The sequence below is a fragment of the Myotis myotis genome, unplaced genomic scaffold (genome assembly GCF_014108235.1).
Source record: "Myotis myotis isolate mMyoMyo1 unplaced genomic scaffold, mMyoMyo1.p scaffold_m19_p_4, whole genome shotgun sequence".
Classification (NCBI taxonomy): Eukaryota; Metazoa; Chordata; class Mammalia; order Chiroptera; family Vespertilionidae; genus Myotis; species Myotis myotis.
Window position 1 is genome coordinate 103,480,305 of NW_023416346.1, and position 25,154 is coordinate 103,505,458.

At 37.7% G+C, this 25,154-nt stretch overlaps 1 protein-coding gene across 1 annotated transcript in view; it reads left to right on the forward strand.

Annotated features, from left to right (window-relative positions):
- DACH2 (dachshund family transcription factor 2) overlaps window positions 1–24,461 on the forward strand; it is a 728,400-nt gene extending 703,939 nt beyond the window's left edge. The window contains exons 9-13 of the mRNA XM_036304194.1: window positions 13,511–13,659; window positions 13,784–13,931; window positions 18,644–18,790; window positions 23,408–23,473; window positions 24,265–24,461. Coding sequence (XP_036160087.1) covers window positions 13,511–13,659; window positions 13,784–13,931; window positions 18,644–18,790; window positions 23,408–23,473; window positions 24,265–24,461 — 707 coding nt within the window. The remainder of the gene's footprint in view (window positions 1–13,510; window positions 13,660–13,783; window positions 13,932–18,643; window positions 18,791–23,407; window positions 23,474–24,264) is intronic.
- The last annotated feature ends 693 nt before the right edge of the window (window positions 24,462–25,154 follow it).

Here is a 25,154-nt window from a genome sequence, read left to right on the forward strand (position 1 = left end):
TAATAATATTGCCAATTGGTAACCAGATTATTCATGATCACACTAACATACAGATTACATTGCACATAAAATCATAAGAAAAAAATTACTATATTTTTATTTTATTTTTTAATTTTTATTGAATTTATTGGGTTGACATTGCTTAATAAAATTACATAATTATATTACAAAAACAATTCCTATGAAAAATCAAGGAAATAAAAAATGAGCTTTGATATACAAGAACTATTCTATTCTAGCTGTTAAAATTATTTAAATAAGTGCTCTGGGAAGCCATTGCCTTTATAAGGCTTTTAAGATGTTTACAGCAAAACACTTTTCCCTGTGATTGAATTTTTTAAAGTACTAAAATATCATGGAGAAATATTTTTCCACCAATTTTATGGCTCCCTAGATGCATTTTCTACAAACCTTGTATCTGCTTGTGCACACACAGTATTGCAAAAAGATACCATTCATTTCAAACAGTATATACAGCTTTGACAAGGTATACAGAATGTGCCAATGGGAATGTCATTATCTTAAGTGTAATACAGTTTTAAGGCCACTGTTTTATTAAGGTGGACCTCAGTAATTTGTTTTTGTTTTATATTTCTATTTTATTAAGTGTTTTTTTATATCTATGTAAAAATACCACTATTGTGTCTACACTTTTTCACTTTAGTGGGTGACATGGGGCATACTTATGAAATCAAAGCAGGGGAAGACATAATAGCAGAAATGTTCTTTATAACATGTTTTATTCTATTGAAAAGTAAATAAGAAATCATGTGGGACTTGAAAATGCAGCCTCTATATACCTTAGGCTTTGGAAGAACTTACAAAGCTATGATGTGTCATTGATAAATTTTTACTAACCACGGAGTCCATATTTAGGTGAATGGGAGAAGATATAGCACTTATTGTAAGTATACAGATAAGAACGTATCTTCTGGGAAATTTTAGCTGAGGCAATAAAGCAACATACAATCATGTCTGGTATTGTCTAGTGTCCACTATCTTTTAATTAAAGGTAAGATAGAATCTATTGTCAGTAACCAGGAACAGGAAGTAATTTCAATTGTGTAAAAAAATTATGATACTTTCTCATGGCAACTGAATAATGGCTGGGAGGTGACAATGGACAGAGAGGCAGTGAGCAAAGTTATTTTCTCTAATGATCAACTCAGATTAGGAAAATGACAATCTCTAAGGGAAATGCTATATACAGCTGCTAAAGGGATGGAGGCATATTATTTCAATCATCTGAAGCAAAAATGAAGACAGGTACAGGCAAATGCAGAAATGGCTAATATATGCTACTAAACTGAATATAACTTCATTGGAATCAAATGTTATAATGTTGATCCTTAAAACACTTTATCCAAGTAAGTGAATCATAAAAAATAGAACAATTTCATTGAATTAGAATCTAGGACAGCAAGTTTGGGGACTTTGGTCAAATCCAATTACAAGATTTCAGCATTGCAAGATATTAGATAATAGTACTTAATTTTTTCATTATTTCCATTTTTCCCCAATACAATGTTTCTCTGACTTGCCTCATAATATTTAACCATTCAAAGAAGTAGAAAACATTAGACAACTGCATTTAATATTAGTTGTTGATTTTTGTTGGGTTTTGTTCAAAGTAAATCTGAAAAACTTTTTGCCCTAAAGAAATATCATTGATTATGAGTATGTATAAAGATAGAATCACCCCTGACCGGTTTGGCTCAGTGGATAGAGCGTCGGCCTGCGGACTCAAGGGTCCTGGGTTCGATTCCGATCAAGGGCATGTACCTTGGTTGCGGGCACATCCCCAATAGGGGGTATGCAGGAGGCAGCTGATCAATGTTTCTGGCTCTCTATCCCTCTCCCTTCCTCTCTGTAAAAAATCAATAAAATATACTTTAAAAAAAAAAAAAAGATAGGATCAGACAGGGAAAGAAAAGGGGAGAAAATCAGAAATAACTAATCACTGAAAGTTAAAAACTGAGAAGGTACCTGTGCCGTTCTGATAGGTTTGGGCAGTTAGAGTAATTTAAACTACCCAAATAATATTTTCTTTCTTGTTTCAAGCTTTGAAATGATAGAGATAAAGGGAGGGAGAGAGAGAGAGAGAGAGAGAGAGAGAGAGAGAGAGAGAGAGAGAGAGAGAGAGAATAATTCTTACTTTTATGTTTAGTGAATGCATTAGATTCTTCATTCCAACTAAAGCTCTTAGGATATAGAAAATGAAAAACAAATCCTCAAGAACTAGAGTTATTAGTAAAAGTGAAAAATATCTACAGTGCCTTTGCTTCAACATTTTTCATTCCATATGGATCCATAAATATTTGTAACAAATAGTAGGTAAATGAATTTCACCATTAATAAAATAAAATAAGCAAATTTGAGATAGATTTTTCCCGTTTTTTTTTTTTTTTTTTTTAATCTCAGTAGAAAACACACTTATCTTGAATGTGCAGTTCTCAATAGGAATAAAAATCTAACCTAAATTCAATTTAAGGAGAAAAATGTTACTGATATACCATAAGCCTAAAGTCTTCTAATTACCTTGAAAATAAACTGAGAGATTTGTTACAAAATTGTAGGTTTGTGTTTTTTGTTTTTTTGTCTTATTATCAGGAAAACAAAATACAATACTATAAAAACTTTACTTAATGTTTGCTACATTAACCAAGCCACGGGGGTAAGGGGGATGCAGGAGACAGAGAATTAATGTGTCTCTCTCACATCGATGTTTCTCTCTCTCACTCTTTCTCTCTCCCTCCTCCCTCCCTTCCACTCTTTCTAGAAATCAATGTAAAAAATATCCTTGGATGACGATTTAAAATTTAAAAATAAAGAAATTTCATAGGAAAATCTTCAAATTAGTTTACATTCAAAGAAATTCTTTGTCTAAAACACTGCATTCCTAGAAAGCTAGCATAACTTCAGATTCAGCCAATTTTTATTGAGGGGTCTACTAAGGACAGTGATATGAGCTTCAACTTTATTTTTGTCATTTAAACCTGCCACAAACATTTTGAGGTAATTTTTCCTATTCTTCAAATAGGGACACTGAAGTTTAGAGATGTAATATCCCAAGACACAGGGATATTCAGTCCTGTTCAGACTCATCTCTTCAGGGAGAAAATATTGAAATAAGAAAATGGGTGTATCTGGTGATAACTCTTGAATGATTATTGAAGTTGAACTGAATAATACATTTGTGAGAACTTTATAATTGACAGACTTTTTGAAATTGTTTCCCTTCGTCATATAGGCAAACTATTTGTCTATTAGAGCAGCGGTTCTCAACCTGTGGGTCACGACCCCTTTGGGGTCACATGACCCTTTCACAGGGGTCGCCTAAGACCATCGGAAAACACATGTATAATTACATATTGTTTTTGTGATTAATCACTATGCTTTATGTTCAATTTGTAACAATGAAAATACATCCTGCATATCAGATATTTACATTACGATTCATAACAGTAGCAAAATTAAAGTTATGAAGTAGCAACAAAAATAATTTTATGGTTAGGGGTCACCACAACATGAGGAACTGTATTAAAGGGCCGCAGCATTAGGAAGGTTGAGAACCACTGTATTAGAGAAAATCAGTACCTGTGTAAACTCATGTGTTTTAATATTTTGTTTTCTAATTCTGTGTTACAAATAGGTTCCATTACACATTTTTTCTTTATGCAATGTAAGTTAATTTTCAGAATCTCTAGGTATGTAGAACATGTTAGTTGATGTGTCTCTTTACTGTTATGCAATTTGTTAAAGTGGTGAAGATATATACTTAAAATTAGATATAATTTTAATTTGTTTTGAATTTGTTAAGACAACTAGTTAAAAAGATATTGTTATAGGAATGAATATTAATCATCTTTAAATGGAGCAAAATTTGACTTTTATGTAATAGCTCAGTGGTTTCTCAAACTGTGGTCCTCACACCAGAACATCAATCATCAATTTGGCACTTAAAAATTCCAGTTGCCAAGTCCTACCCTAGTCCTATTGAATCACACAAACTTTGGAAGTTGAGAACATCCTATATAATAAAACTCTAATATGCAAATTGACCGAATGGTGGAATGACCAGTCACTATGACGTGCACTGACCACCAGGAGACTTCCCCCTGGTGGTCAGTGTGCTCCCACAGGGGAGCACTGCTCAGCCAGAAGCCGGGCTCAAGGCTGGCAAGTACAGCAGTGGTGGCAGCAGCCTCTCCCTCTTCTGAAGCAGCACTAAGGACCCCTCAGGGGATGTCCCGGACTGTGAGAGGGTGCAGGCTGGTCTGAGGAACCCCCCCCCCCGCAGTGCACAAATGTTGTGCACCAGGCCTCTAGTTTTTTATGAAAGACTTATATCACATTTGATGCATAACAAAATTAAGAACCATTGCTGTTAAGGTGATGGATTAATAACTTGTTCCTTTGTACCTTACATTGATCCTCTCTATTAAGATATGTTAATTAAGCAAAGAAGCAGTTATTTTAAAGTTAGCACCTGAATTTCCCAGTTAGAGCAGTAACTTTTTCTTCCTGATTTGAGCCAGATTAAGAAGAAAGGTTTCTTCCCTGGTTGATGAAATGGATTGCACATTTCCTGGCAGGGAAGCAAAATGAAAAATCTGCTTTACAGCCTCTCCAGTCAGCAAAATGACTAAACCCCTAAGAAGTTTAAAAGCAGGGTTATATTGGCACCCTGAGGACATTTTACAAATAGGTCAGGGTAACAAAACATTATCACCTGGAAGGGTCAGGTAATTGATGTAAATGTGTGCCCTCCCCTCCCATCTTTCCTAGACACATCTCTTTAATGATCAGCATCTTTCCCACTTTTACTTCTGTGCCTCTTGTTTCCCAGTTTCTGAAGACAGTAACATTATTACTCTCCACTCATATAGTGCTCTCTTCTCTACTACCTTTTTCAGAGGTAGGCAGGCTGGTGTTCTGGAGAAGAGGCTTTTACATGCCTTTGGTATTATTTGGCTGTTTATATTAGAAATTCGAGAAACTGAAGGATGTAATTCCACGCAGGTAAAAGTCACTTATCCTTCCATGCAAGTCTCAGATAATTCTTTTTCTAAAGATACCGTAAGGAGCCCACTCCCAATAGAAACAGAAAAAGACAATCCACACATTTCTCTGATAGCACTATAATATGTAGACAAGTTCAATAAATACATAGTAGGCGTGCTATGACAATGATATCAACTATTTTCAAATTTTAAAATTTCAGTATGTCATAATATCTGTAGACAATAGTAGTCATTGATATTATTGAAAAGGCTAAGAGTTAACCAGAAACTCTCTACCTCCATCCCCTCTTTCTTCCTTCACCTCACCACATAATTGTAAAAACTTTTAAAATTTTATATTCATGTACAATCTTTTCTTTTTTAATACAGTGAAATAATGAGATCAATCTGATGATCAGAAATCTTACCTCAAGCCTTAAGAATAACAATCTACCTATTTAAAGTTATTATAATTGTTTTGGTGCCAAGATAGTTAGTATTCTTGATAACAAGGAGACAGCAGTAGTAAAATAAAAAAACAGACAAAGGTTCCTGCTCACATGTATAGTATACAAGAGGACTGGTGCATGAAATTTGTGCACTGGGGCCATGTCTCTCAGCCCAGCCTGCATCCTCCCCAATCCGGGACCCCTTGGGGGATGTCCCACTGCATGCGGGATCAGGCCTAAACTGACAGTCAGACATCCCTCTCACAATCCGGGACTGCTGGTTCCCAACCACTCACCTGCCTGCCTGATTGCCCCTAACTGCTTCTGCCTGCCAGCCTGATCACCCTCTAACCACTCCCCTGCTGGCTTGATTGATGCCAACCTGCTCCCCTGCCAGCCCGATTGCCCCCAACTCCCCTCCCTGACAGCCTGGTCACCCCTAACTGCCCTCCCCTGCTGGCATGATCTTGCCCCCAACTGCCCTACCCCGCCGCCCTGGTTGCCTCCAACTGCCCTCTCCTGCCAGCCTGATCTCACCCCCAACTGCCCTCCCCTGCTGGCCTGATCGCCCCTAATGGCCTCTGCCTCAGCACCCACCAAGATGGCTTTGTCCAGAAGGAAGTCAGACATCCAGAAGATGGCCGGTTGACCTGGTCTAATTAGCATATTACCCTTTCATTTGTATAGATATATTATATAGGATATGATTGCTTAAATGGGGGGAAGCCTTTTTCAGCAGGAGAAAATGCTCTTGCAGACAAAAGCACATAATCCCTATATCTGGACTGATAGCCAGCCATATGCACTGTACTGCCAAACTGGTCATTAAAAAATTGAACCGCTTTCTTACACCTTACACCAAACAGCTGTTGCCCTTAAAACCCCTCCTCAGCCTCCACCTTAGGTTCTGCCTTCACAGTTCACCCAGATTAGGTTCTGATTGGTCAGTTTTGATGCCAGTCAGCATCAAAAGCTCCACCTCCTAGGCAGCCATTGGCTCCTGGCACTTCACCCAGATTAGGTACTGATTGGTTGGTTTCTATGCCATTCAGCATCTCCTGGCTTATCTCTGGGCCTGATCAAAGAGGCAGGGCTGATTAGCAGCCCCTGCAGAGTCCTGGGCTGCTGAGGAAGCCAAGAAAGAAAGATAGAGGCAACAGCTGATCAACAGCTGCCACAGAGGCTTCGGATCAGACCCTGCCTCTCTCTCTGCAGGCCTCTCTCCAGGCCTGATCCACAGCCCCTCAGCAGTCAGTGCTGAGTCGCCATGGCAACCCAGCACTGACTTCCAGTGTTTGGTGAGCCCTCTGTTGTTAAGGACCCTGGTTCTTTATATATATATATATATATATATATATATATATATATATATATATATAGAGAGAGAGAGAGAGAGAGAGAGAGAGAGAGAGAGAGAGAGAGAGAGATTATTATCCTCACTTTACAAATATGGAAATTGAGTCACAGAAAGGTTAATTTACCTAGGGGTTTGCAAATCATAGAGCAGGGTTTCAAACCTAAACAGTCAGGCTCCATCATTTTTTGCTCTTCATCAGTATGCTCTCAGCTGCCTAAATTAATATGTAGCTTGTGTTAATATTTAGCATTAACATTTTAAAGACCCTGAGATTTTCTGCTTGAATAGATTTAGCAAATTAAACAAAAAAGAATAGAAAACAGTATACCCAGTGAAATTTCAATTTCAAATAAACAAATAATCATTTTTTAGTATAAGGTTGTCCGGTGGAATATTTTGAACATACTTATGTTAAAAAATCATTTGCTTTTTATCTAAAATTCGATCTTCACTGAGCACCCTATAATTAATCCACCAAACTTTGCTTTAAGAAAATCTGTTTAAATGTGTTTAACCCATTTTTTTAAACACTAGTTTGAACAAGGAATATTTTCTTTTTGGCACACCTGATATCCTGTGGAAGTTTCATGGAATTTTCTTCTAAAGCCAGTGTGAATACTTTTCAGGTTAGCTAGTTTGAATGCTTACTGCAGACCACAGTGATCTCTCCTTCTTTTAACTCTTAAAGACACTTAACAATCTATGCCACATGATTTCACACTTAATTTTCCACTTCTGTAACTTGTTGACTTTTTTCCAAAATAATGTGTCATATCCTTAATTACAGGGACTGGGTATCATACATCTTCCAGATTCTCATGGATATAATATTTGTTATCAGCATGACATTTTATCTGAAAGAAGATTTATTCTAATTCATAATTTATAAGAACTTGTTTTGTCAAAGTGCTAATATAAGGATCTAGAGCAGTGGTTCTCAACCTTGCTGCACATTAGAATCACCTGGGAATCTTTTTAAAATCCTGATTTCTGGGCCTCATCCTCCGGAAATTCTGTTTCTTTGTTTTGGGGTGGGGCCACAACATTAGTAACAAAGAAACACAATTTCCAGAGGATGAGGCCCAGAAATCAGGATTTTAAAAAGATTTCCAGGTGATTCTAATGTGCAGCCAAGGTTGAGAACCACTGATCTAGAGTAAAACAGGGCCATAATTGGTTTTTGAAGTGTTCTATCTCATATTCTCAGGCTGGTGACCGTTCATTCCTTTGTTATTAGCTTTCTATTTTCATTTATCAGCATCATTTATTGTTCTGTCTCCCTAAAGATATGTAAGAATTTTTGAATAAAATGTTTCTTTTCCACATTTGATGATGGCAACACGAGTCATTGTTCCACTCAGACCATGGACACTTCCTTATATTCATGCAGGTCAGATTATTACACAGCACTTGGTTATTTTGTTTTTGTTATTGCTCCTCAGTTTGGAAGAGGAAAACAGGAGTCTTGCTTGTGCTGAATGTAATCTCAATGACACCAACAAAGGAGAGTCCCTTGAGCCAGCTGTATTTAGGGCAAAACTCTCAAATCAAATAATAAAGTACAATTTGTTTGTTAAAGAATAAAAACTAATGACCAGGTAGGTGGCTGTATTCTTCCACTACTGAGTGAGTCAGCTGGGTTCAGTTTCTATGTCACCATCACCAAAGCCCAAAGGAAAGAATTAACCCAAGAAAAATGTGAAAGTAAGCACTGGAGTCATATAGAAAGTCTCTAGCAGCCTTGACTTTAATTTTTAGGACTTTTTCATTCTGAGCATTTACCATATGTTTATCTCATTTTTTCTACAAAGTTCTTGTCAACCTTTATATATAGTCATCTGGGCTCTAAGCAAGAAGTTAAAATTAAGAGCTTGTTTTCTAAATGGATTCCCAAATGCTTTTACAAAGCATGGTAGGTTTAAGAAATTTAATGAAAGCAGTCTCCACTTTGCTTCAATAAATGAAGAAGTTGTTCATCTCCTCAGTTAGATAGCAGTTATCCTATCTTTAGTGTTTAGTTTATATTATTACATCATATGTGTTGATAAATGTTTTAAAATATACATTTCAAACAACAGCCTTTAAGATAAAATAAAATAAAAACACTCAAAACCCTTTCTCCATGGATTATAAAGGGATGCTCTTATTTAACTGACAAGCTGTGTTTCTAGTACTTCCCCGTATTCAATTCCATTGCCAATTAGTATTTTTAAGCCTACGTAATAAATTCCCACAAACTCTGAGCAAAATGTAGGTGTCATTCAGATGTGAAGACCTATTACAAGATTAAAACAGATTTCTAATGCATTTATCATTCATTTTGTAGCATGTGATTAAAAAAAAAAGATGAATAGCTTGACAGTTCCCACTCATATACACTGAAACATAATACACTTGTACTAGTTTGGGGCTATTATGGACCTTAACATGCAGTGTGACCTTGGTCTGAGAAAACATGTTTGGTTAGCACAGAAACTTAATCATAAGAAGTCATTAGTAGAATCCTTCTTCTTTACAGCCCTTTTCTAGGACTAGGAAATTTATTGCTTGTGGGACAGGTAGGATATGAACAATGGGCCAAATAGAGTCCAGGGTTATCTCATCTGTGTGAAAACTGCTGCTGAAAATCAATGTGACCTCTGCTACACTGTCATCGCAATTCCCACCCTCCGTGTCCTATTTGTCTTTTGGTAGAAGCTTAGATCTGTGTGCCTGTCTCTATGTGTCTCTCTTGGGCCAGATTATCAAAATGAATCATTGCCTGCATACCTCTTATATTTCTATTTATTTTCCTGGTGTTGACTAGGTCTGATGAAATATGATTCTTTTTGCATTTGATCCTCACTGCAGCCAGTAACACCTAATTCAACCATGTCTATCTCTTTAAAGAAGAGTAATACTATTTGAAACTTCAATCTCCTGTACAGCAACACAAACCATAGACCATACAACCTGTCTTCATAGACAATAGTAATTTTCCTTTTAACCAATTTAGTGGCATTTCTTTCATCTCCAAATAGAAAACTTTGGGCAATTTTAATGTGGTTATAATTTTGTTTTATGCATACTGAATGTATTGCTTCTTTTTCAGGCATCTTATTTGTAAAATACTTCTCAGATTGTTACCACTGAGTTGAATGTGTGTGTAGAGCAATACATAACAAGAAATCCATTAATTTTAAGAATTCTGCCACTAATACAAAATATTTATTCAGGGGAAATATTAAAATCTCCAAATTAGCAGGAAGTGAATGTTCTAAGTTTGTAATAGTTCATTTTTAAAAATAGACCTTCTAGGCTACATAAAATTTTACTTTAAGATTTATAAACATCAATAAAAATGTATAGAACCTCTTCTGTTATTATTAATTTTGGTAGAGCATATGAAGTCACTCTATCCATTTAATGCACTCATGTGCAAAAGACAAAATACTAGATAATACAGAATTCAAACAGTACAAATAAAGCATAATATCTCCTGGTTAGTTATTGAGAAATGTACTTTAAAAACATTAGATCTGTTGCCTAAGACATATTTTAAGATTTAGGGTGTTTTTGTTGTTATTTTTTGAGATATTTCAAGTGTTCAAATCTTGTAGTTGAAATAGATCACAAAATTTGTGATAATGTGCTCATTTCCTCTGAATTTCTTCACCTCTTACAAAACTGCCATGGGCAGAAAGGAAAGAAGGGAGAAAGGAAGGGAGAAAGGAAGAAAAGAAGGAAGAAAAAGAAAGATAGAAACGAAGACAGAGAGGGAAGGAGAGAGAAAAAGATAGAGAAAAGAGGAAAGAAAAGAAAGGGGGAAGGAGAAGTAAGGACAGAGAGGAAAGGAAGGAGAAATGTTCTATAAAATGTGAGAGTTGCCGAAACTGGTTTAGCTCAGTGGATAGAGGGTCGGCCTGCGGACTGAAAGGTCCCGGGTTCAATTCCGGTCAAGGGCATGTACCTGGGTTGCGGGCACATCCGCAGTAGGAGATGTGCAGGAGGCAGCTGATCTATTAAAATATATTAAAAAAAGTTAGAGTTAATATTATAAGAGAGTTATAGAAAACACTTTCATCACATGTTTATGATTAAAATTTATTATTATTTGTATATTTAAACATCAGCTTTTAAAAATGAATTTATTGGTATGACATTGGTTAATAAACTTACATTAGTTTTAGGTATACAATTATATAATACATCAGAATTTTATTTTTAAGATTTACTATAAAAACATTCCAAAAATATGTTCATTGTAGCTTCCTGTGTTAAAAGAAAATTAATAGGTTTATTTATGCATTTAATAGAATTAAGACAGATAAACAAATGCTCTTTATAACATTTTGGATATAAATAACATGAAGCTTTAGTGAAAATAATTTTGATTTTCTAAAAATAGTTGCTGAGCATTTTTATCCTTATAGATTTTAAAACAATGAAAGTTGTAAAGGTGATCTATATTAAAAGCATTTTATTCAGAGATAATGCTATCTCATCTCACAGAAGGTTCCCACAATTCTATGCCACAGCTTCCCACACAAGAATTCCCATAAAAACCATGTTGACTGTGAAATACATGGGGTTCAAGACTCTGCACATTACATATATAGAATGCTTACAGTTGAAACATGAAGTCTAACTGTATGACAAATCTATATTCCCTACAGGAACCAGAACCAATAGCTAGGTTTGTGTTTTCAAACCCTGTGAAAATTGGTTAGTCTGGATGCAAGCCTAGTTTTTGGTGTGTGTTTTTTCTTGTATTAGTCTCATAACATATGGAGTTACTGAAAATTCTTTTGACTAGAGACAAGCATATTTTCCAAACTTTGCTTATGTCCAGTTACTGAAATAAAGAGACTGTAGTGAGTAGAGTAATTTTGTTGAAATAGATCACAAAATTTGTGATAATGTGCTCATTTCCTCTGAATTTCTTCACCTCTTACAAAACTGCCATGGGCAGAAAGGAAAGAAGGGAGAAAGGAAGGGAGAAAGGAAGAAAAGAAGGAAGAAAAAGAAAGATAGAAACATACAATGTTGTTGAGGCTATTTAAGAATACCAGGGTTTGTTTGGTTACATTGCAAGAATGCCTCTTTGAATCAGTTTCCTTTTACATATGTCAAAAAATCCCAATTCCTAATTGCAGATGAAACTTTGCTATCTGGTTCGTACATCTCACATAAAATATTTTCAACCAGAATTCAAGTGGATAGACAAACAGTTGGCTTCTCAAAGTAAGAGGAGATTCCTTTTATAATTTGATATATCTATCCAAAATCATTTTGAAACATCTTATTTTTATCTCTTTATCTGAGATTTAGAGAAAAATCTTATTAAAATAAAGAGAATATGGGAGAAGAAAATAAAATTAAAAGGGGAAAATGATACAACATCTCTTTTTACAAGACAAATTATTTTTTTCATGAGAAATATTATTGGAAACAAAAGGTAACACTAGAATCTAGCCAAATGTCCATCAACTAGTGAATGATTAAACTAAAAGCAATATATCCATGCAATTGAATCATTTTCAACAATAAAGAAGCAACCAATTACTCAGGCTACAACATGGATGAACCTCTAAGCATTATGCTGTACTCTACATCCCTTTGACTCTTTTGTAACTACCAATCCGCACTTCTCAATCCCTTCACTTTTTTCACTGTTAAACACACACACACACACACACACACACACACACACACACACACACACACAAAACATGCTAAGTGGAAGAAGCTATTCACAAAAGACCATGCATTATATGGTTCTATTTATGGAAAATATCCTGATAAGGCAACCCTTAAAGTAGATTAGTGGTTGCTAGGAGCCAGGTGTGGGAAGAGAGATGAACTATAAATGAACATGAAGGGTATTTTGGGTTGATTGAGATGTTCTAAAATAGATTTGTGGTGATGGTTTCACAACTCTGTAAATTTACTAAAACGTCATTGAAGCATACATTTAAAATAGGTGAATTTTATTGTATATGAAATATTTCTCAATGTTAAAATGAATAGAGATAGATGATGATATAGGTTGATAGATGATAGATATAAATAGATATATAGATAGATGATAGATAGATAGATAGATAGATAGATAGATAGATAGATAGATGATAGATAGATAGATGAAAGATAGATTTGAAGAGAAACAATTAAAAAGCAGTTTAGCCGAAACCGGTTTGGCTCAGTGGATAAAGAGTAGGCCTGCGGACTGAGGGGTCCCAGGTTCGATTCCGGTCAAGGGCATGTACCTGGGTTGCAGGAACATCCCCAGTGGGAGGTGTGCGGGGGGCAGCTGATAGATGTTTCTCTCTCATCGATGTTTCTAACTCTCTATCCCTCTCCCTTCCTCTCTGTAAAAAATCAATAAAATATATATATTTTTTTAAAAAAAGCAGTTTAAAGTCTACCAGAAAATTGTCTGATTATTTAGTTTATAGGTATTAATAAACATATCTTTAATGTGTTTCTCCAAATATTATTACTCTTTAGCAGTAAATGTTTTATTTGCAATGATTCTTTTCTGAAACACTTATTTTAAGAAATCAGAGGGAGCTGGGGATTATATATGCACAACTTCCAATTAGGAGTTTTTATTTAGTTTTAGAATCAAAATCTTTATAGATGCTATTAAAAGTGAATAAAACTGAACATTTTGAGTTGTTAATTTGTGAATCTTCTGATGTTAATTTTGTATTTTGCAGAAGAGGTACCAGTTCAAATCCCAATGATGAAGTCAACATTGGACAAGATCCAACTCACTCCTGGGCAGGCATTGCCTCCTGGATTCCCTGGACCATTCATTTTTGCTGATAGTCTGTCTTCTGTGGAAACTCTGTTGACCAACATTCAGGTCAACAATATTTCTATAAACAAAATAAATGTAATACAAGACATTAGCACCTACATATATTATGTCATATTTGAGAACTAAAACATATAAGATGAACCGCATTCCATTTGCTGTACTTTGACAGGGTCTACTGAAAGTGGCTTTGGATAATGCTCGCATCCAAGAGAAGCAGATTCAACAAGAAAAAAAGGAACTGCGAATGGAGCTCTATAGAGAAAGAGAAATTAGAGAAAACATTGAAAGACAACTCGCAGTTGAGCTTCAAAGCAGAAGTAAGTTTAACAAGATCAATTATGGAGTGAATACTGTGTTGGTGATATTTTCAATAGTAATATAAATATTTTTAGGGATAGCTTAGAAATGCTGAAAACAAATGAAAGCTATGAATCAAATACTGTTTGTAATCTACAAGGTAAGATATTTAGTCTATTTCTTCATAATAAAAACAATGAATTAGATATGCATTTCATTCCAGTTGCAGATTTGGAACCATGAATATTCCTAGTTTTCTCTACAATTTTATAAAATACACCTACCTGTGTGTAGATAATCTAACAAATCTAGATTCTGGGGTTATAAGTTAAATAAAACTCAGTTCCTGTTCTTGAGAGATTTACATTTTAGAGGGCTAGCACAACCAACCAGTTAATTTCAAGAAAAAGTGGCAAGAGCAATGAAGTACAGTATATATGGTTATGTAGAGAGAGGCTAGTTAGTATAGCTTGGTGGTGGTGAGTGGGTAGATAGTTGAGGAAAACTTCCTGATGCTCACATGTGAACCTGTATCTTGAAGATTCAGTAAGCTACAAAAGGGCATGAGAGTTCCTGAGTTATTTTAACATTCTAGACCAGGGGTGAAGAACCCTTTTTCTGCCAAGGGCCATTTGGATATTTTTTTAAATATATTTTTATTGATTTCAGAGAGGAAGAGAGAGGTAGAGAGAGAGAGAAACATCAATGATGAGAGAGAATCATTGATTGGCTACCTCCTGCACGCCCCCCAATGTGGATCAAGCCCAGAATCTGGGCATGTGCCCTGACTGGGAATTGAAACTCAACCTTCTGCTTCATAGGTCAATGCTCAACCACTGAGCCATGCCAGTTGGGATATTTCTGGGTAACTTTTTATTTCTTCTTTGATCTCTTTCTTAACACACCCGCTGTTTAAAAACATGTTATTTAGTCTCCATGTGCTTGAATGAGTTTTAGTTCTTTTATTGTAATTTACTAGTATTTTCATATCATATAGTTTCAATCATCTTGAATTTATTGACTTATTTATGTCCTAACATGTGCTCTATCTTTGAGAATATCCCATGTGCACTTGAGAAGATTGTATATCCTATTGCTTTGGGATGAATTGTCCTGTAAATATCAAATAAATCCATCTGATCCAGTGTTTTGTTTAAGGTAGCTGTTGCCTTGTTGACTTTTTGTCTGGAAGGCTTATTCAATGATGTCATTGGGGTGTTGAATCTTGTATTATGACTGCATTTCTATCAATCACTTCTTAATGTCCAAGAAAATTTTCTTTATATACTTAAGGTGCACATATATTTACAAGGGTTACATCCTCTTGTAGGATACATTCCTTTAGTATTATGTAGTTACTTTCCTTGTCAAGTGTTATGGCCTTTGTTTTGAAGTCTATATTGTCAGATATGAGTACTATTATTGCAGGTGGTTTTTTGTTTGTTTGTTTCCATGTGCATGAAAGTTTTTTTCCCATCACTTCACATTCAGTCTTTGTGTATCATTTGCTCTGATATGGGTCTCTTGTAGAAAGCATATAAATGGGTCATGTTTTCTTATCCATTTCACTAACCTGTGTCTTTTGATCAGAACATTTAAACCATTTACATTCAATTTTCTTATTTATAGGTACTTACTTATTTTTTTATACCTATATTCTTCTCTGCATATATTCTTTTTCTTCTTCTCAAAGCAGGATCATTAAAATTTCTTGAAATACTGGTTTGGTGATAATGAACTCCTTTAGTTTTTTGTTTGTTTGTTTGTTTTTTTGTTTTTGTCTGGGAAGCTCTTTATTTTTCCTTCAATTTTATTTTATTTTTTTATATATTTTATTGATTTTTTACAGAGAGGAAGGGAGAGGGATAGAGAGTTAGAAACATCTATGAGAGAGAAACATCAATCAGCTGCCTCCTGCACACCCCTTACTGGGGATGTGCCCGCAACCAAGGTACATGCCCTTGACTGGAATCGAACCTGGGACCCTTCAGTCCGCAGGCCGATACTCTATCCACTGAGCCAAACCGGTTAGGGCTATTTTTCCTTCAATTTTAAATGAGAATCTTGCTAGGTAGAGTAGTCTTGGTTGTAACTCCTAGCTTTTCATCACTTTGGGTATTTCATGCCAATCCCTTCTGGCCTGTAAAGCTTCTGTTGAGAAATTAACTGGCAGTCTTTTGGGAGCTCCCTTATAGATAACTAACTGCTTTTCTATTGTTGCTTTTAAGATTCTCTCTTTGTCTTTAATCTTTGCCATTTGATTTATGATGTGTCTTAGTGTGGGCCTCTTTAGGTTCATCATTTTTATTGTTTAAAGTATTACAAATAGTAGTACATATGTCCCCTTTTTCCCCCATTGACCTCCCCCAGGGCTCTTCCATCTCCTGGCACATGCCCTCACCCCCCTACTGTCTGTATCCATTGTTTATGCTTATATGCATGCATACAAGTCCTTTGGTTGATCTCTTCATTGGGACTCTCTGTGCTTCCTGAACTTGTGTGACTTTTTCCTTCACCAGGTGAGGGAAGTTTTCAGCCATTATTTTTCAAACAGGTTCCCTATCCTTTGCTCACTCTCTTCTCCTCCTGGTACTCCTATGATGCAGTTGTTGTTATGCTTGATGTTGTCCCAAAAGTTTCTTAGACTTCCCTCATTTTTTTTTAAAATTATCTTTTTATTTTATGCTCTGTGTATCTGCTTATTGTTATCTTGTCCTCTAAATTGCTGATTTTATCCTCTGCTTCATCTAACCTGATGTTGATTCCTTCTAATATATTCATTTCAGATATTGTATTCTTCATTTCTGACTGGTTCTTTTTTATAGTTCCTATGTCCTTTTTAATGCTTAATATCTCTATGTTTAATTCCTCACTGAGATTATCTATTCTGCCCCTATGGTCCTTGAGCATTCTTATAAGCATTATTTTAAACTCTGTGTCTGGTATTTTTGTTGCTTTCATTTCATTTATTTTTTTTTTTCAGGAGAATTTTCTTGTTATTTCATTTGGGACATATTTTTTGTCTCTCCATTCTGTCTGTATATTAGGTATATCTGCTATGACTCCTAAACTTCTTATAATGGGTTTATGATGAAGGTATCTTGTTTGACTCAGTGGCACAATCTTCCAGATCACCTGAGCCTAATGCTCCAGGAATGTTTTTTTTTGTGGGTTATGGGTACCCTCCTGTAGTAATCACGACTTGAGTGTTGTTGGCCTTTTGTGGGTGGAGTTAACCCTTCAGGCTGGTTGACTATGAGGATAAATTTAGATCATCACATAGGAGACACTATAAAGTGATTGCATCCCAAGGCAGAGTTGTTCCCAGAAGTGTCTGGTGCCTGCTGGAATCCCTCTTTGGTGTGCTGTTTGTGTGGCTAGTTGGGTGCAGCTCTGGTGTGTTCTGAAGTCCACATGGCTGTATTGGTTCTGGGTTTACTTGGGTGGGGTTCAGGTACAGGTTAATGCCAAATATTGTATGTAATCAGCCTTGAGCTACCTGTCTGGAGCTATCATGTTATTCACTATGGCTGCATCTACTGGGACTGGGGTGTGTGAGAGGGGCCAATTTGTGTAAAGGTGTTGGCTTCCACCAGCTTAGTGCTGGGCGCAAGTATATAAATTGTCTGAGGCTCCCTGAGGTTCACCTCCATTTGTCAGCTACTCCACCTTAACCTGAGGTTACATGGTCCTCCCCCAGAGCCTGCCAAAGAAAGAATGTAGACTGGATCCAGTCTGACCACAACTCACTGACCCTTCAATAGGTTGCGGGCTTGTTAGTGTAGTGTGACTGAGGTCAGAAGGATGTGACTATTGTGTCCCATACATGGGGGCCACATGATCAGACACTCAATGAGGAGAAAGTGGTACTTAAACCAGAGCCATATTTCTCAGTCTCTGCCAGTGTTTTCAAGTATAGTTCAAACAGGAGGAGCAAGCTGCAGGTTCAGGTTTGGTGCAGCCAGTTGTTCCCTTTACAGAAGCAAGCTCAGCAAATGCTGTTAGGCTCTTATAATCCATAAAATTTGGGTCATTGGTTGATCATGGGTAGTCCATCTCAGCATATAAATTCCTTCTTGGGATAACATAAAATGATTTTTTCTTCTTGAGTTCCAAAATGTAAAGCATTGCAAGTTAAGGTAGTTTTTTTTTTAGCTTTCATTACTCTTTCTGCTTACAAAAAAATGTTGTGCTTTTAAAGGTTGCCAAAAATTGTTCTCTTTAAAATGGATGGATGGATAGATAGAAAGAAAGATGATAGATAGATAGATAGATAGATAGATAGATAGATAGATAGATAATAGAAAAATATACTTGAAACTTTAAATTTTAAAAAAACATATCAGTTTTACATTTTAAAATATGAATAGCAATATCCTGATAAATAATAAGAATGTCTTTCTTAAGAGCTTTCTAAAATATTTAATGCTATTATTAGAATCATGTTGTTAGTCAAAATAGAAAACAAGTTTCCAGCACTACTATCACCACCATATAAAAGTGTGTGTATTAAAGAGCATACACCTTAAAAAGACAAAAGCAAAAACAAGTCAGTGCTATGATTGAGCACTACTTGGCTGAGCTAATGAGAACTGGAATCAAAGGAAACTAATCATATTTCTACTGATACATTTATATATCTCTCTCTATCAGTAGTTTATTATCCATCAAAATTGACAACTCTCTTTCACTGACCAAGGCTTTGTAAGCTGTTTAGCTTTTCACATTTTAGCTACCATGCAAAAGCGCCTGAAGAAGGAGAAAAAATCCAAGAGAAAACTGCAGGAAGCTTTGGAATTTGAATCAAAACGTCGGGAGCAAGTGGAACAAGCCCTTAAACAAACCACTAGTAATGACAGTGGCCTGAGGATGTTGAAAGGTAATGTCTGATTTGGACTTAAACACATTCAAGTTACTCAAAGTAAAACCCCATTTAAAAAACAGGAAAAATGAAAGAAAGGAAGAAAGAAAGAAAGAAAGAGAGAGAGAGAGAGAGAGAGAGAGAGAGAGAGAGAGAGAGAGAGAGAGAGAAGGAAAAGACTTTGTACATAAATTATTAAAAATCAATGTGAGGCCAAGTGATTTAGGTCATTAATTAAATCTGTCAAAATAATCTGTATTCTAGGAGATAAATAGTTTAGGAATAACAAGAAAATCTATTGGCTTTTGCAGTAGAAAAAAAAAGTAGTACTAATAACTTCCCTGCCCCTAAAATGTAAGTGTTACAGGCCCATTAATGTTAAAATACGATGATGTTTAGTGTACTCTATTTTAATGAACTAAACAATGCTGGTACTTTTAAAGCAGATGGCATCAGTGTTGAGGGTTTAAGGAGGTTCTGGTTGAAAAAGGATGTTCCAAGTAAATCCCAGGAGATCCTTTGAGAAGAGGTGCTTTTGTTCTGAAATTTCTTAATTCCAAACTTTTCTGTTTCCATTTTTTTTAGTCCTCACCCAACGATATTTTTTCCATTGATCTTTTAGACAGAGTGGAAGAGATAGAGGTAGGGGAGGAGAGAGAGAGAGAGAGAGAGAAACATTGATATGAGAGACACATCAATTAGTTGCCTCAAGCAAGTGCCCCAACCAGGGCCAAGGATCAAACCTGCAACCCAGGTACAGGCCCTTGAGTGGGAATCAAACCTGCAACCCTGGCAACTACTTGGCAACATTGGCCAGTGCTTTGTTTCTAGTTTTTAAAATATTTTTTGTTGATTTCAGAGAGGAAGAGAGAGGGAGAGAGAAATAGAAACATCAATGATGAGAGAAAATAATTAATTGGCTGCCTCCTGCATGCTCTACACTGGAGATCAAGCCTGCAACCCAGGCATGTTCCCTGACTGGGAATCAAACCATAACCTCCTGGTTCATAGGTCAATGCTCAACCACTGAGCCATGGCAGCCAGGTTTATTTCAATTTTTAATTATGAAACTCAACAACATTATTTCACCTCATAGAATAGTCAGGTTCTCCTCTCATAGCACATTGGCCACTCCTATATTTAACTAATATCCTATATAATAAAAGGGTGATATGCAAATAGAACGGCAGAACAACTGAACAACCAATCAAAGCATAATATGCTAATTATATGCTAAGGTTGCTCAACTGCTCGCTATGACGTGCACTGACCACCAGGGGGCAGACAGTCAACTGGTTGACCAGTAGCTATGACATGCACTGATCACCAGGAGGCAGATGCTCCGACCAGTAAATTAACTTGCTGCTGGAGTCTGGTCAATCAGGACTGAGTGAGATGGGCCAGACACGCCCTGGAGTCCTCCTGTGGTCCCTCCCTGGACTGATTGTGCACCAGTGAGGTACCTTAGCCTGGCCTGCACCCTCTCACAATCCGGGACCCCTTGGGGAATGTCAGAGAGCAGGTTTGAGCTCGATCCCGCATGCCACTCCCATGGGGAGGACACCAGATGCAGGGCTCATGGCTTGTAAGCACGACTGTGCCAGCATGAGCCTCTCCCGATTGGGACTGATTGGGTGTGAGCCTGTGGCAAGCACAGTGGGGCAGGGATGAGCAGAAGCAGCAGGTAGGAGCTAGGTGGCATTGGACTGTGGGTTTCGGCCCGATTCCTGCAGGCCACCCAGAGGGACCCCACCCGTGGGTGAATTCGTGCACTGGGCCTCTAGTGTGTGTATAACAAGAATGAGCTTAAGGATTTTATGTACATACTAGAGGCCCGGTGCACAAAAATTTGTGCACTCGGGGGGGAGGGGGGGGTCCCTCAGCCCGGCCTGTGCCCTCTTGCATTCTGGGACCCCTCAGGAGATAACGCCCTGCTGGCTTAGGCCTGCTCCCGGGTGTCAGAGGGCAGGCCCAATCCCTAGGTGCAGCCCCTGGTCAGGCTCAGAGCAGGGCCGATTGGGGAGTTGGGGCGCCGCCCCCTGTCATGCACAGAACAGGGCCATCGGGAGGTTGTGATGCCACCCTCAGTCGCACTCAGGGTAGGGCCTATTGGGGGGTTGGGGCACCGCCCCCTGTCACGCTCAAGGCAGGGTCGATGGGGAGGTTGTGGCACCACCCCCTGTCACACACAGAGCAGGGCCAATCAGGGGGTTGGGGCGCTGCCCCCTGTCACTCACAGAGCAGGGCCCATCAGGGGGGTTGGGGTTCTGTACCCTGTCATGCACAGAGCAGGGCCAGTCAGGGGGTTGGGGCGCCACCACTCTCACACTCAGGGCAGGGCCGATGGGGAGGTTATGGCTCTACCCCGTCACACACAGAGCAGGGCCCGTGGGGGAGGGGGGGGTTAGGGCACTGCACCCTGTCACACACAGAGCAGGGCCAATCAGGGGGTTGGAGCCCCGCACCCTCTCACACACAGAGCCGCAGGGTGATCAGGGGGGTGGAGAGCTCCCCCCTATCAGGCACAGAGCAGGGTGGATAGGGAGGTTGTGGCCCCGCCCCCTGTCACACACAGAGCCGCAGGGCCATCAGGGGGTTTGGGCGCTGCCCCCTGTCATGCTGATCCCGGTGCTGGGAGGCATATTACCCTTTTACTATATAGGGTAGAGGCCTGTTGCACAGGTGGGTGCTGGCTGGTTTGCCCTGAAGGGTGTCCTAGATCAGGGTGAGGGTCCCCACGGGGGTGCCTGGCCAGCCTGGGTGAGGGGATGATGGCTGTTTACAGCTGGTCACACATCCTTCAGGGTGGGTGTCCCCACTGGGGTGCCTGTCCAGCCTGAGTGAGGGGATGATGGCTGTTTGCAGCTGGTCACACACCCTTCAGGGTAGGGGTCCCCAATGAGGTGCCTGGCCAGTCTGGGTGAGGGGCTGAGGGCTGTTTTCAGACTGGGGGTGACTGAAGCTCCCAACCACTCCTTTTTTTCTTTTTTCTTTTTTTTATTCTGGGCCAGCTTTAGCTTTGAGGCTTGGCTCCAGCTCTTAGGCCTCCGCTGCTGAAAGTAGGTTTCTGGCCTTTGCTTACAATGTTGCTATCCTGCTGGCTGAAGCTCCGGACTAAAGCAGGTTTCTGGGGTTTTGTTTAGCTTCTATATTTGTTACATAGTTGCTTAGAGTTGCAGCTCAGCGGCCAGCAGCGGCAGGCGGGGAACGTTGGAGTCCTCTGTCACTGAAGCAAGCAAGCCTCATGTTCGCTTCCAGCTGGGTGGCTGCCGGCTACCATCTTGGCTGGCAGTTAATTTGCATATCACCCTGATTAGCCAATGGGAAGGGTAGCAGTCGTACGCTAATTACCATGTTTCTCTTTTATTAGATAGGATTTACACATACTCCTTACAGACATATTACATATACATTAACTAACAGGGAAGTGCTTCACTATCCTATACTAAGAATGAATAATGGAGTTTTACAACTGTTTAATTGTATTCTTTCCTTTCCAAAAGTTCAATTCCTTTTTTTACTATGACTCTCTTAGACCATTCTGCTCACAATCAATAGATATACAGTGCTAGATTATTAGCTCATATCAACCATGCCTCATTGAGACAAAGAAGAGAGAAAGTAAATAATAATACGACATTAATATTTCACACAATGGGATATCTCAGACAGCGGCAACCAGCATCCTTGCTTTCTCAGTCTTAAAAATAATTTCTGCCCAGCAATAGAAGAAATGTTCTGTGCAGTCTTATTATTTGAGGTCCTAAACTTGTAATTCTGAGGCAGTTTGGCTTTTTTTTTTAAACGTTTTAGAAATCCAAACATAAGTGATCTCCACTCTAGCTCCAGGTTTCCTAACTGTAAAGGGAAAGCAGCTGCTTATAAGTATGATGGGTACCTTGTATTCAGATAATTTCCTTGTCAAGTGCATCCCTTATGGCAATGGGTGATACACTGGCATCTGTTATAACATTACAAAAATGTGTCTGAGCAAATGTCTATATGCAGAAATGCCTATATTAAGCTCTACTTGATGTATATGAATAATTTTAGATAATTACTTTTTATATTTAAAATTGAAAATAAAAACCCAACTCCTTGTTTCTTTTCTTCAGGTTATTTTTAAGCAATTCCTTTGCCATTAGAGCCTATACTAAATCAAGACCACAAGCTGTAAACTGTGTTGTGGTGTTCATGAGTGCTTAGCATAGAGATAATCTCATCATCTATCACATTTTACAAAAGAAAAATATACTATCAGGATGAAGCACTTCCACTTATGCAATTGTATCCATCTTTTAGATATTCCACAGTCAAGGCATGTTACCTGATAGTCTAAGGAGATTTTTTGGATAAATTAATTTTCTGAGATTTATCTCTAGGGAATGAAATGCATAAAGAAGTATTTACTATAGAGCTGAAAATATATGCCCAATTGTAGAATTCAGCTACAGTTTATAACTCTCCTTCCTAATAAAAAAACAAATATACATCTAGAAAACAAAAACAAACATGCCATCCAAGTTTTTTGTGTTGTGTATAGGACCAAAGTACTGGCTTACTGATAGGTTTCTCTTTAAAAGGAATCAGAAGAAAAAAGAATTGTACCTTAATCCTGAATGTCACTTTTTTCAGATACTGGGATTGAAGATATTGAAATAGAAAACAATGGGACTCCTCATGACAGTACTGCTATGCAAGGTACAGTAAATGGCACATTTCTTTCTATAACTGCTTAATTCATGACCCCTAGAGGTGGGGCAGGGATAAGCTCCTATATTCATACTCTTTGTTTAAGTAAAATGAATAAGCTTAATTCTTCTTACTTTATGAGAGAGGAAGATTATTTACAAATAATCATGCATGTGTGTATATAAACTAATATTTTACATATATAATCTGAGCAAAGTCATTGTATGTTTAACTATTAAAATGATGTACATTTATATGCTAGGCATATTCTAAAAATGCATAAATGTGAATACAAGTTACCTTTTAGTAGTATCATAATGTGCTTTTAAAAATCTCACTAACGTTTGTAAAAGCCACGGGTACAATAATCATAACCAATTGATATTTTAATTGTTCTGGACAACATTTTTATCAACCTTTAAATTTTGATGCTAAATTTCAATAATTTTAGAAACTGCCTAAATATGGAAAAAAAGAGCACAAGTTGTTATTTATGATTTGCAGGATTCCAGTAAATGCTTAAATCATTTAAATACGAATATTTAGTGGTAAGAAAATACATGAAACAAATCAATATAGAGTCTCACTAAAGTGTAAAAGCACCTAAAACATTTTAACCACTGGAGTTTTTCCAGTGTGATTTTAATGAAGTTTTCTAACCCCTTGTATGCTGATTATATTTATTTTCATATTTATTGTGAAAAAAAATGTCTCACTCTAATAAAAAAGGCATCTCCATGAGAAAATGGCTTCCTAATGTTCAAAAAGGTAGATGACTATGAATATATTGCTTGTTGTAGGTTTGAGTAATCAGTGCTTTACACTGTCTGGTGAAAGCAACATCCTGGATGTGACCAAAAGTTCTATTTGGGTTAATCTGAGAGTCACCGTTTTATGGGGCAGCTTTACAAAATTTAGAAACCCTCATAATGTAGTTTTGCATGTCATCTTTACAAAATCAGGAGTGTCAAAGCTCATGGATCTTCTGATAATGTAGCTGCCTAAACATAACTAACGCATTAACTAGGCACATTAGTAGGTATGAAAACATGTATGCTTAGCTCACTCAATAAAGCTCTTCTGTCTCTTATCCCACTTTTGCTTTCCTGCTTTCTTCCCTAAACTTATAGGCTTTGTCTATGTGACTAAAGTCAATTTGGATGGGACTTGGTGTTTGTCCAATTGATTCACCGCAATGTAATTTATGAAGGAAATCCACTAGTTGTTGGCTACTACTGGTTGAGGTTACCACCACATATAAGGGCCAAGGCAGGATGGAATAAACATGAATAATTTTGATCCCTTCTGAATCTGTGACATACAAATATAGACCCAGTCTTAAAGGAGCGCTGAGTTTGATTGTGCTTCTCATTTGAGTGAAATGTAAGGTCAGCTTTGGAACTGGAGGGTGTAAACCAAACTTACCATCAATGGGTTGTATCTTTATTATGCTTTATTCTATAATAGAGGCTGGTGCATGAAATTCATGCATGGGGGGAGGGGCGTCCCTCAGCCTGACCTGCACCCTCTAGTAATCCAGGACCACTGACTCCTAACCGCTTGCCTGCCTGATAACCCCTAACCACTATGCCTGGCTGCCTCATTGCCCCTAACCACTCTGTCTGCCAGCTTGATGCCCCTAACCACTCACCTGTCTGCCTGATCACTGCTAACCACTCACCTGCCTGCC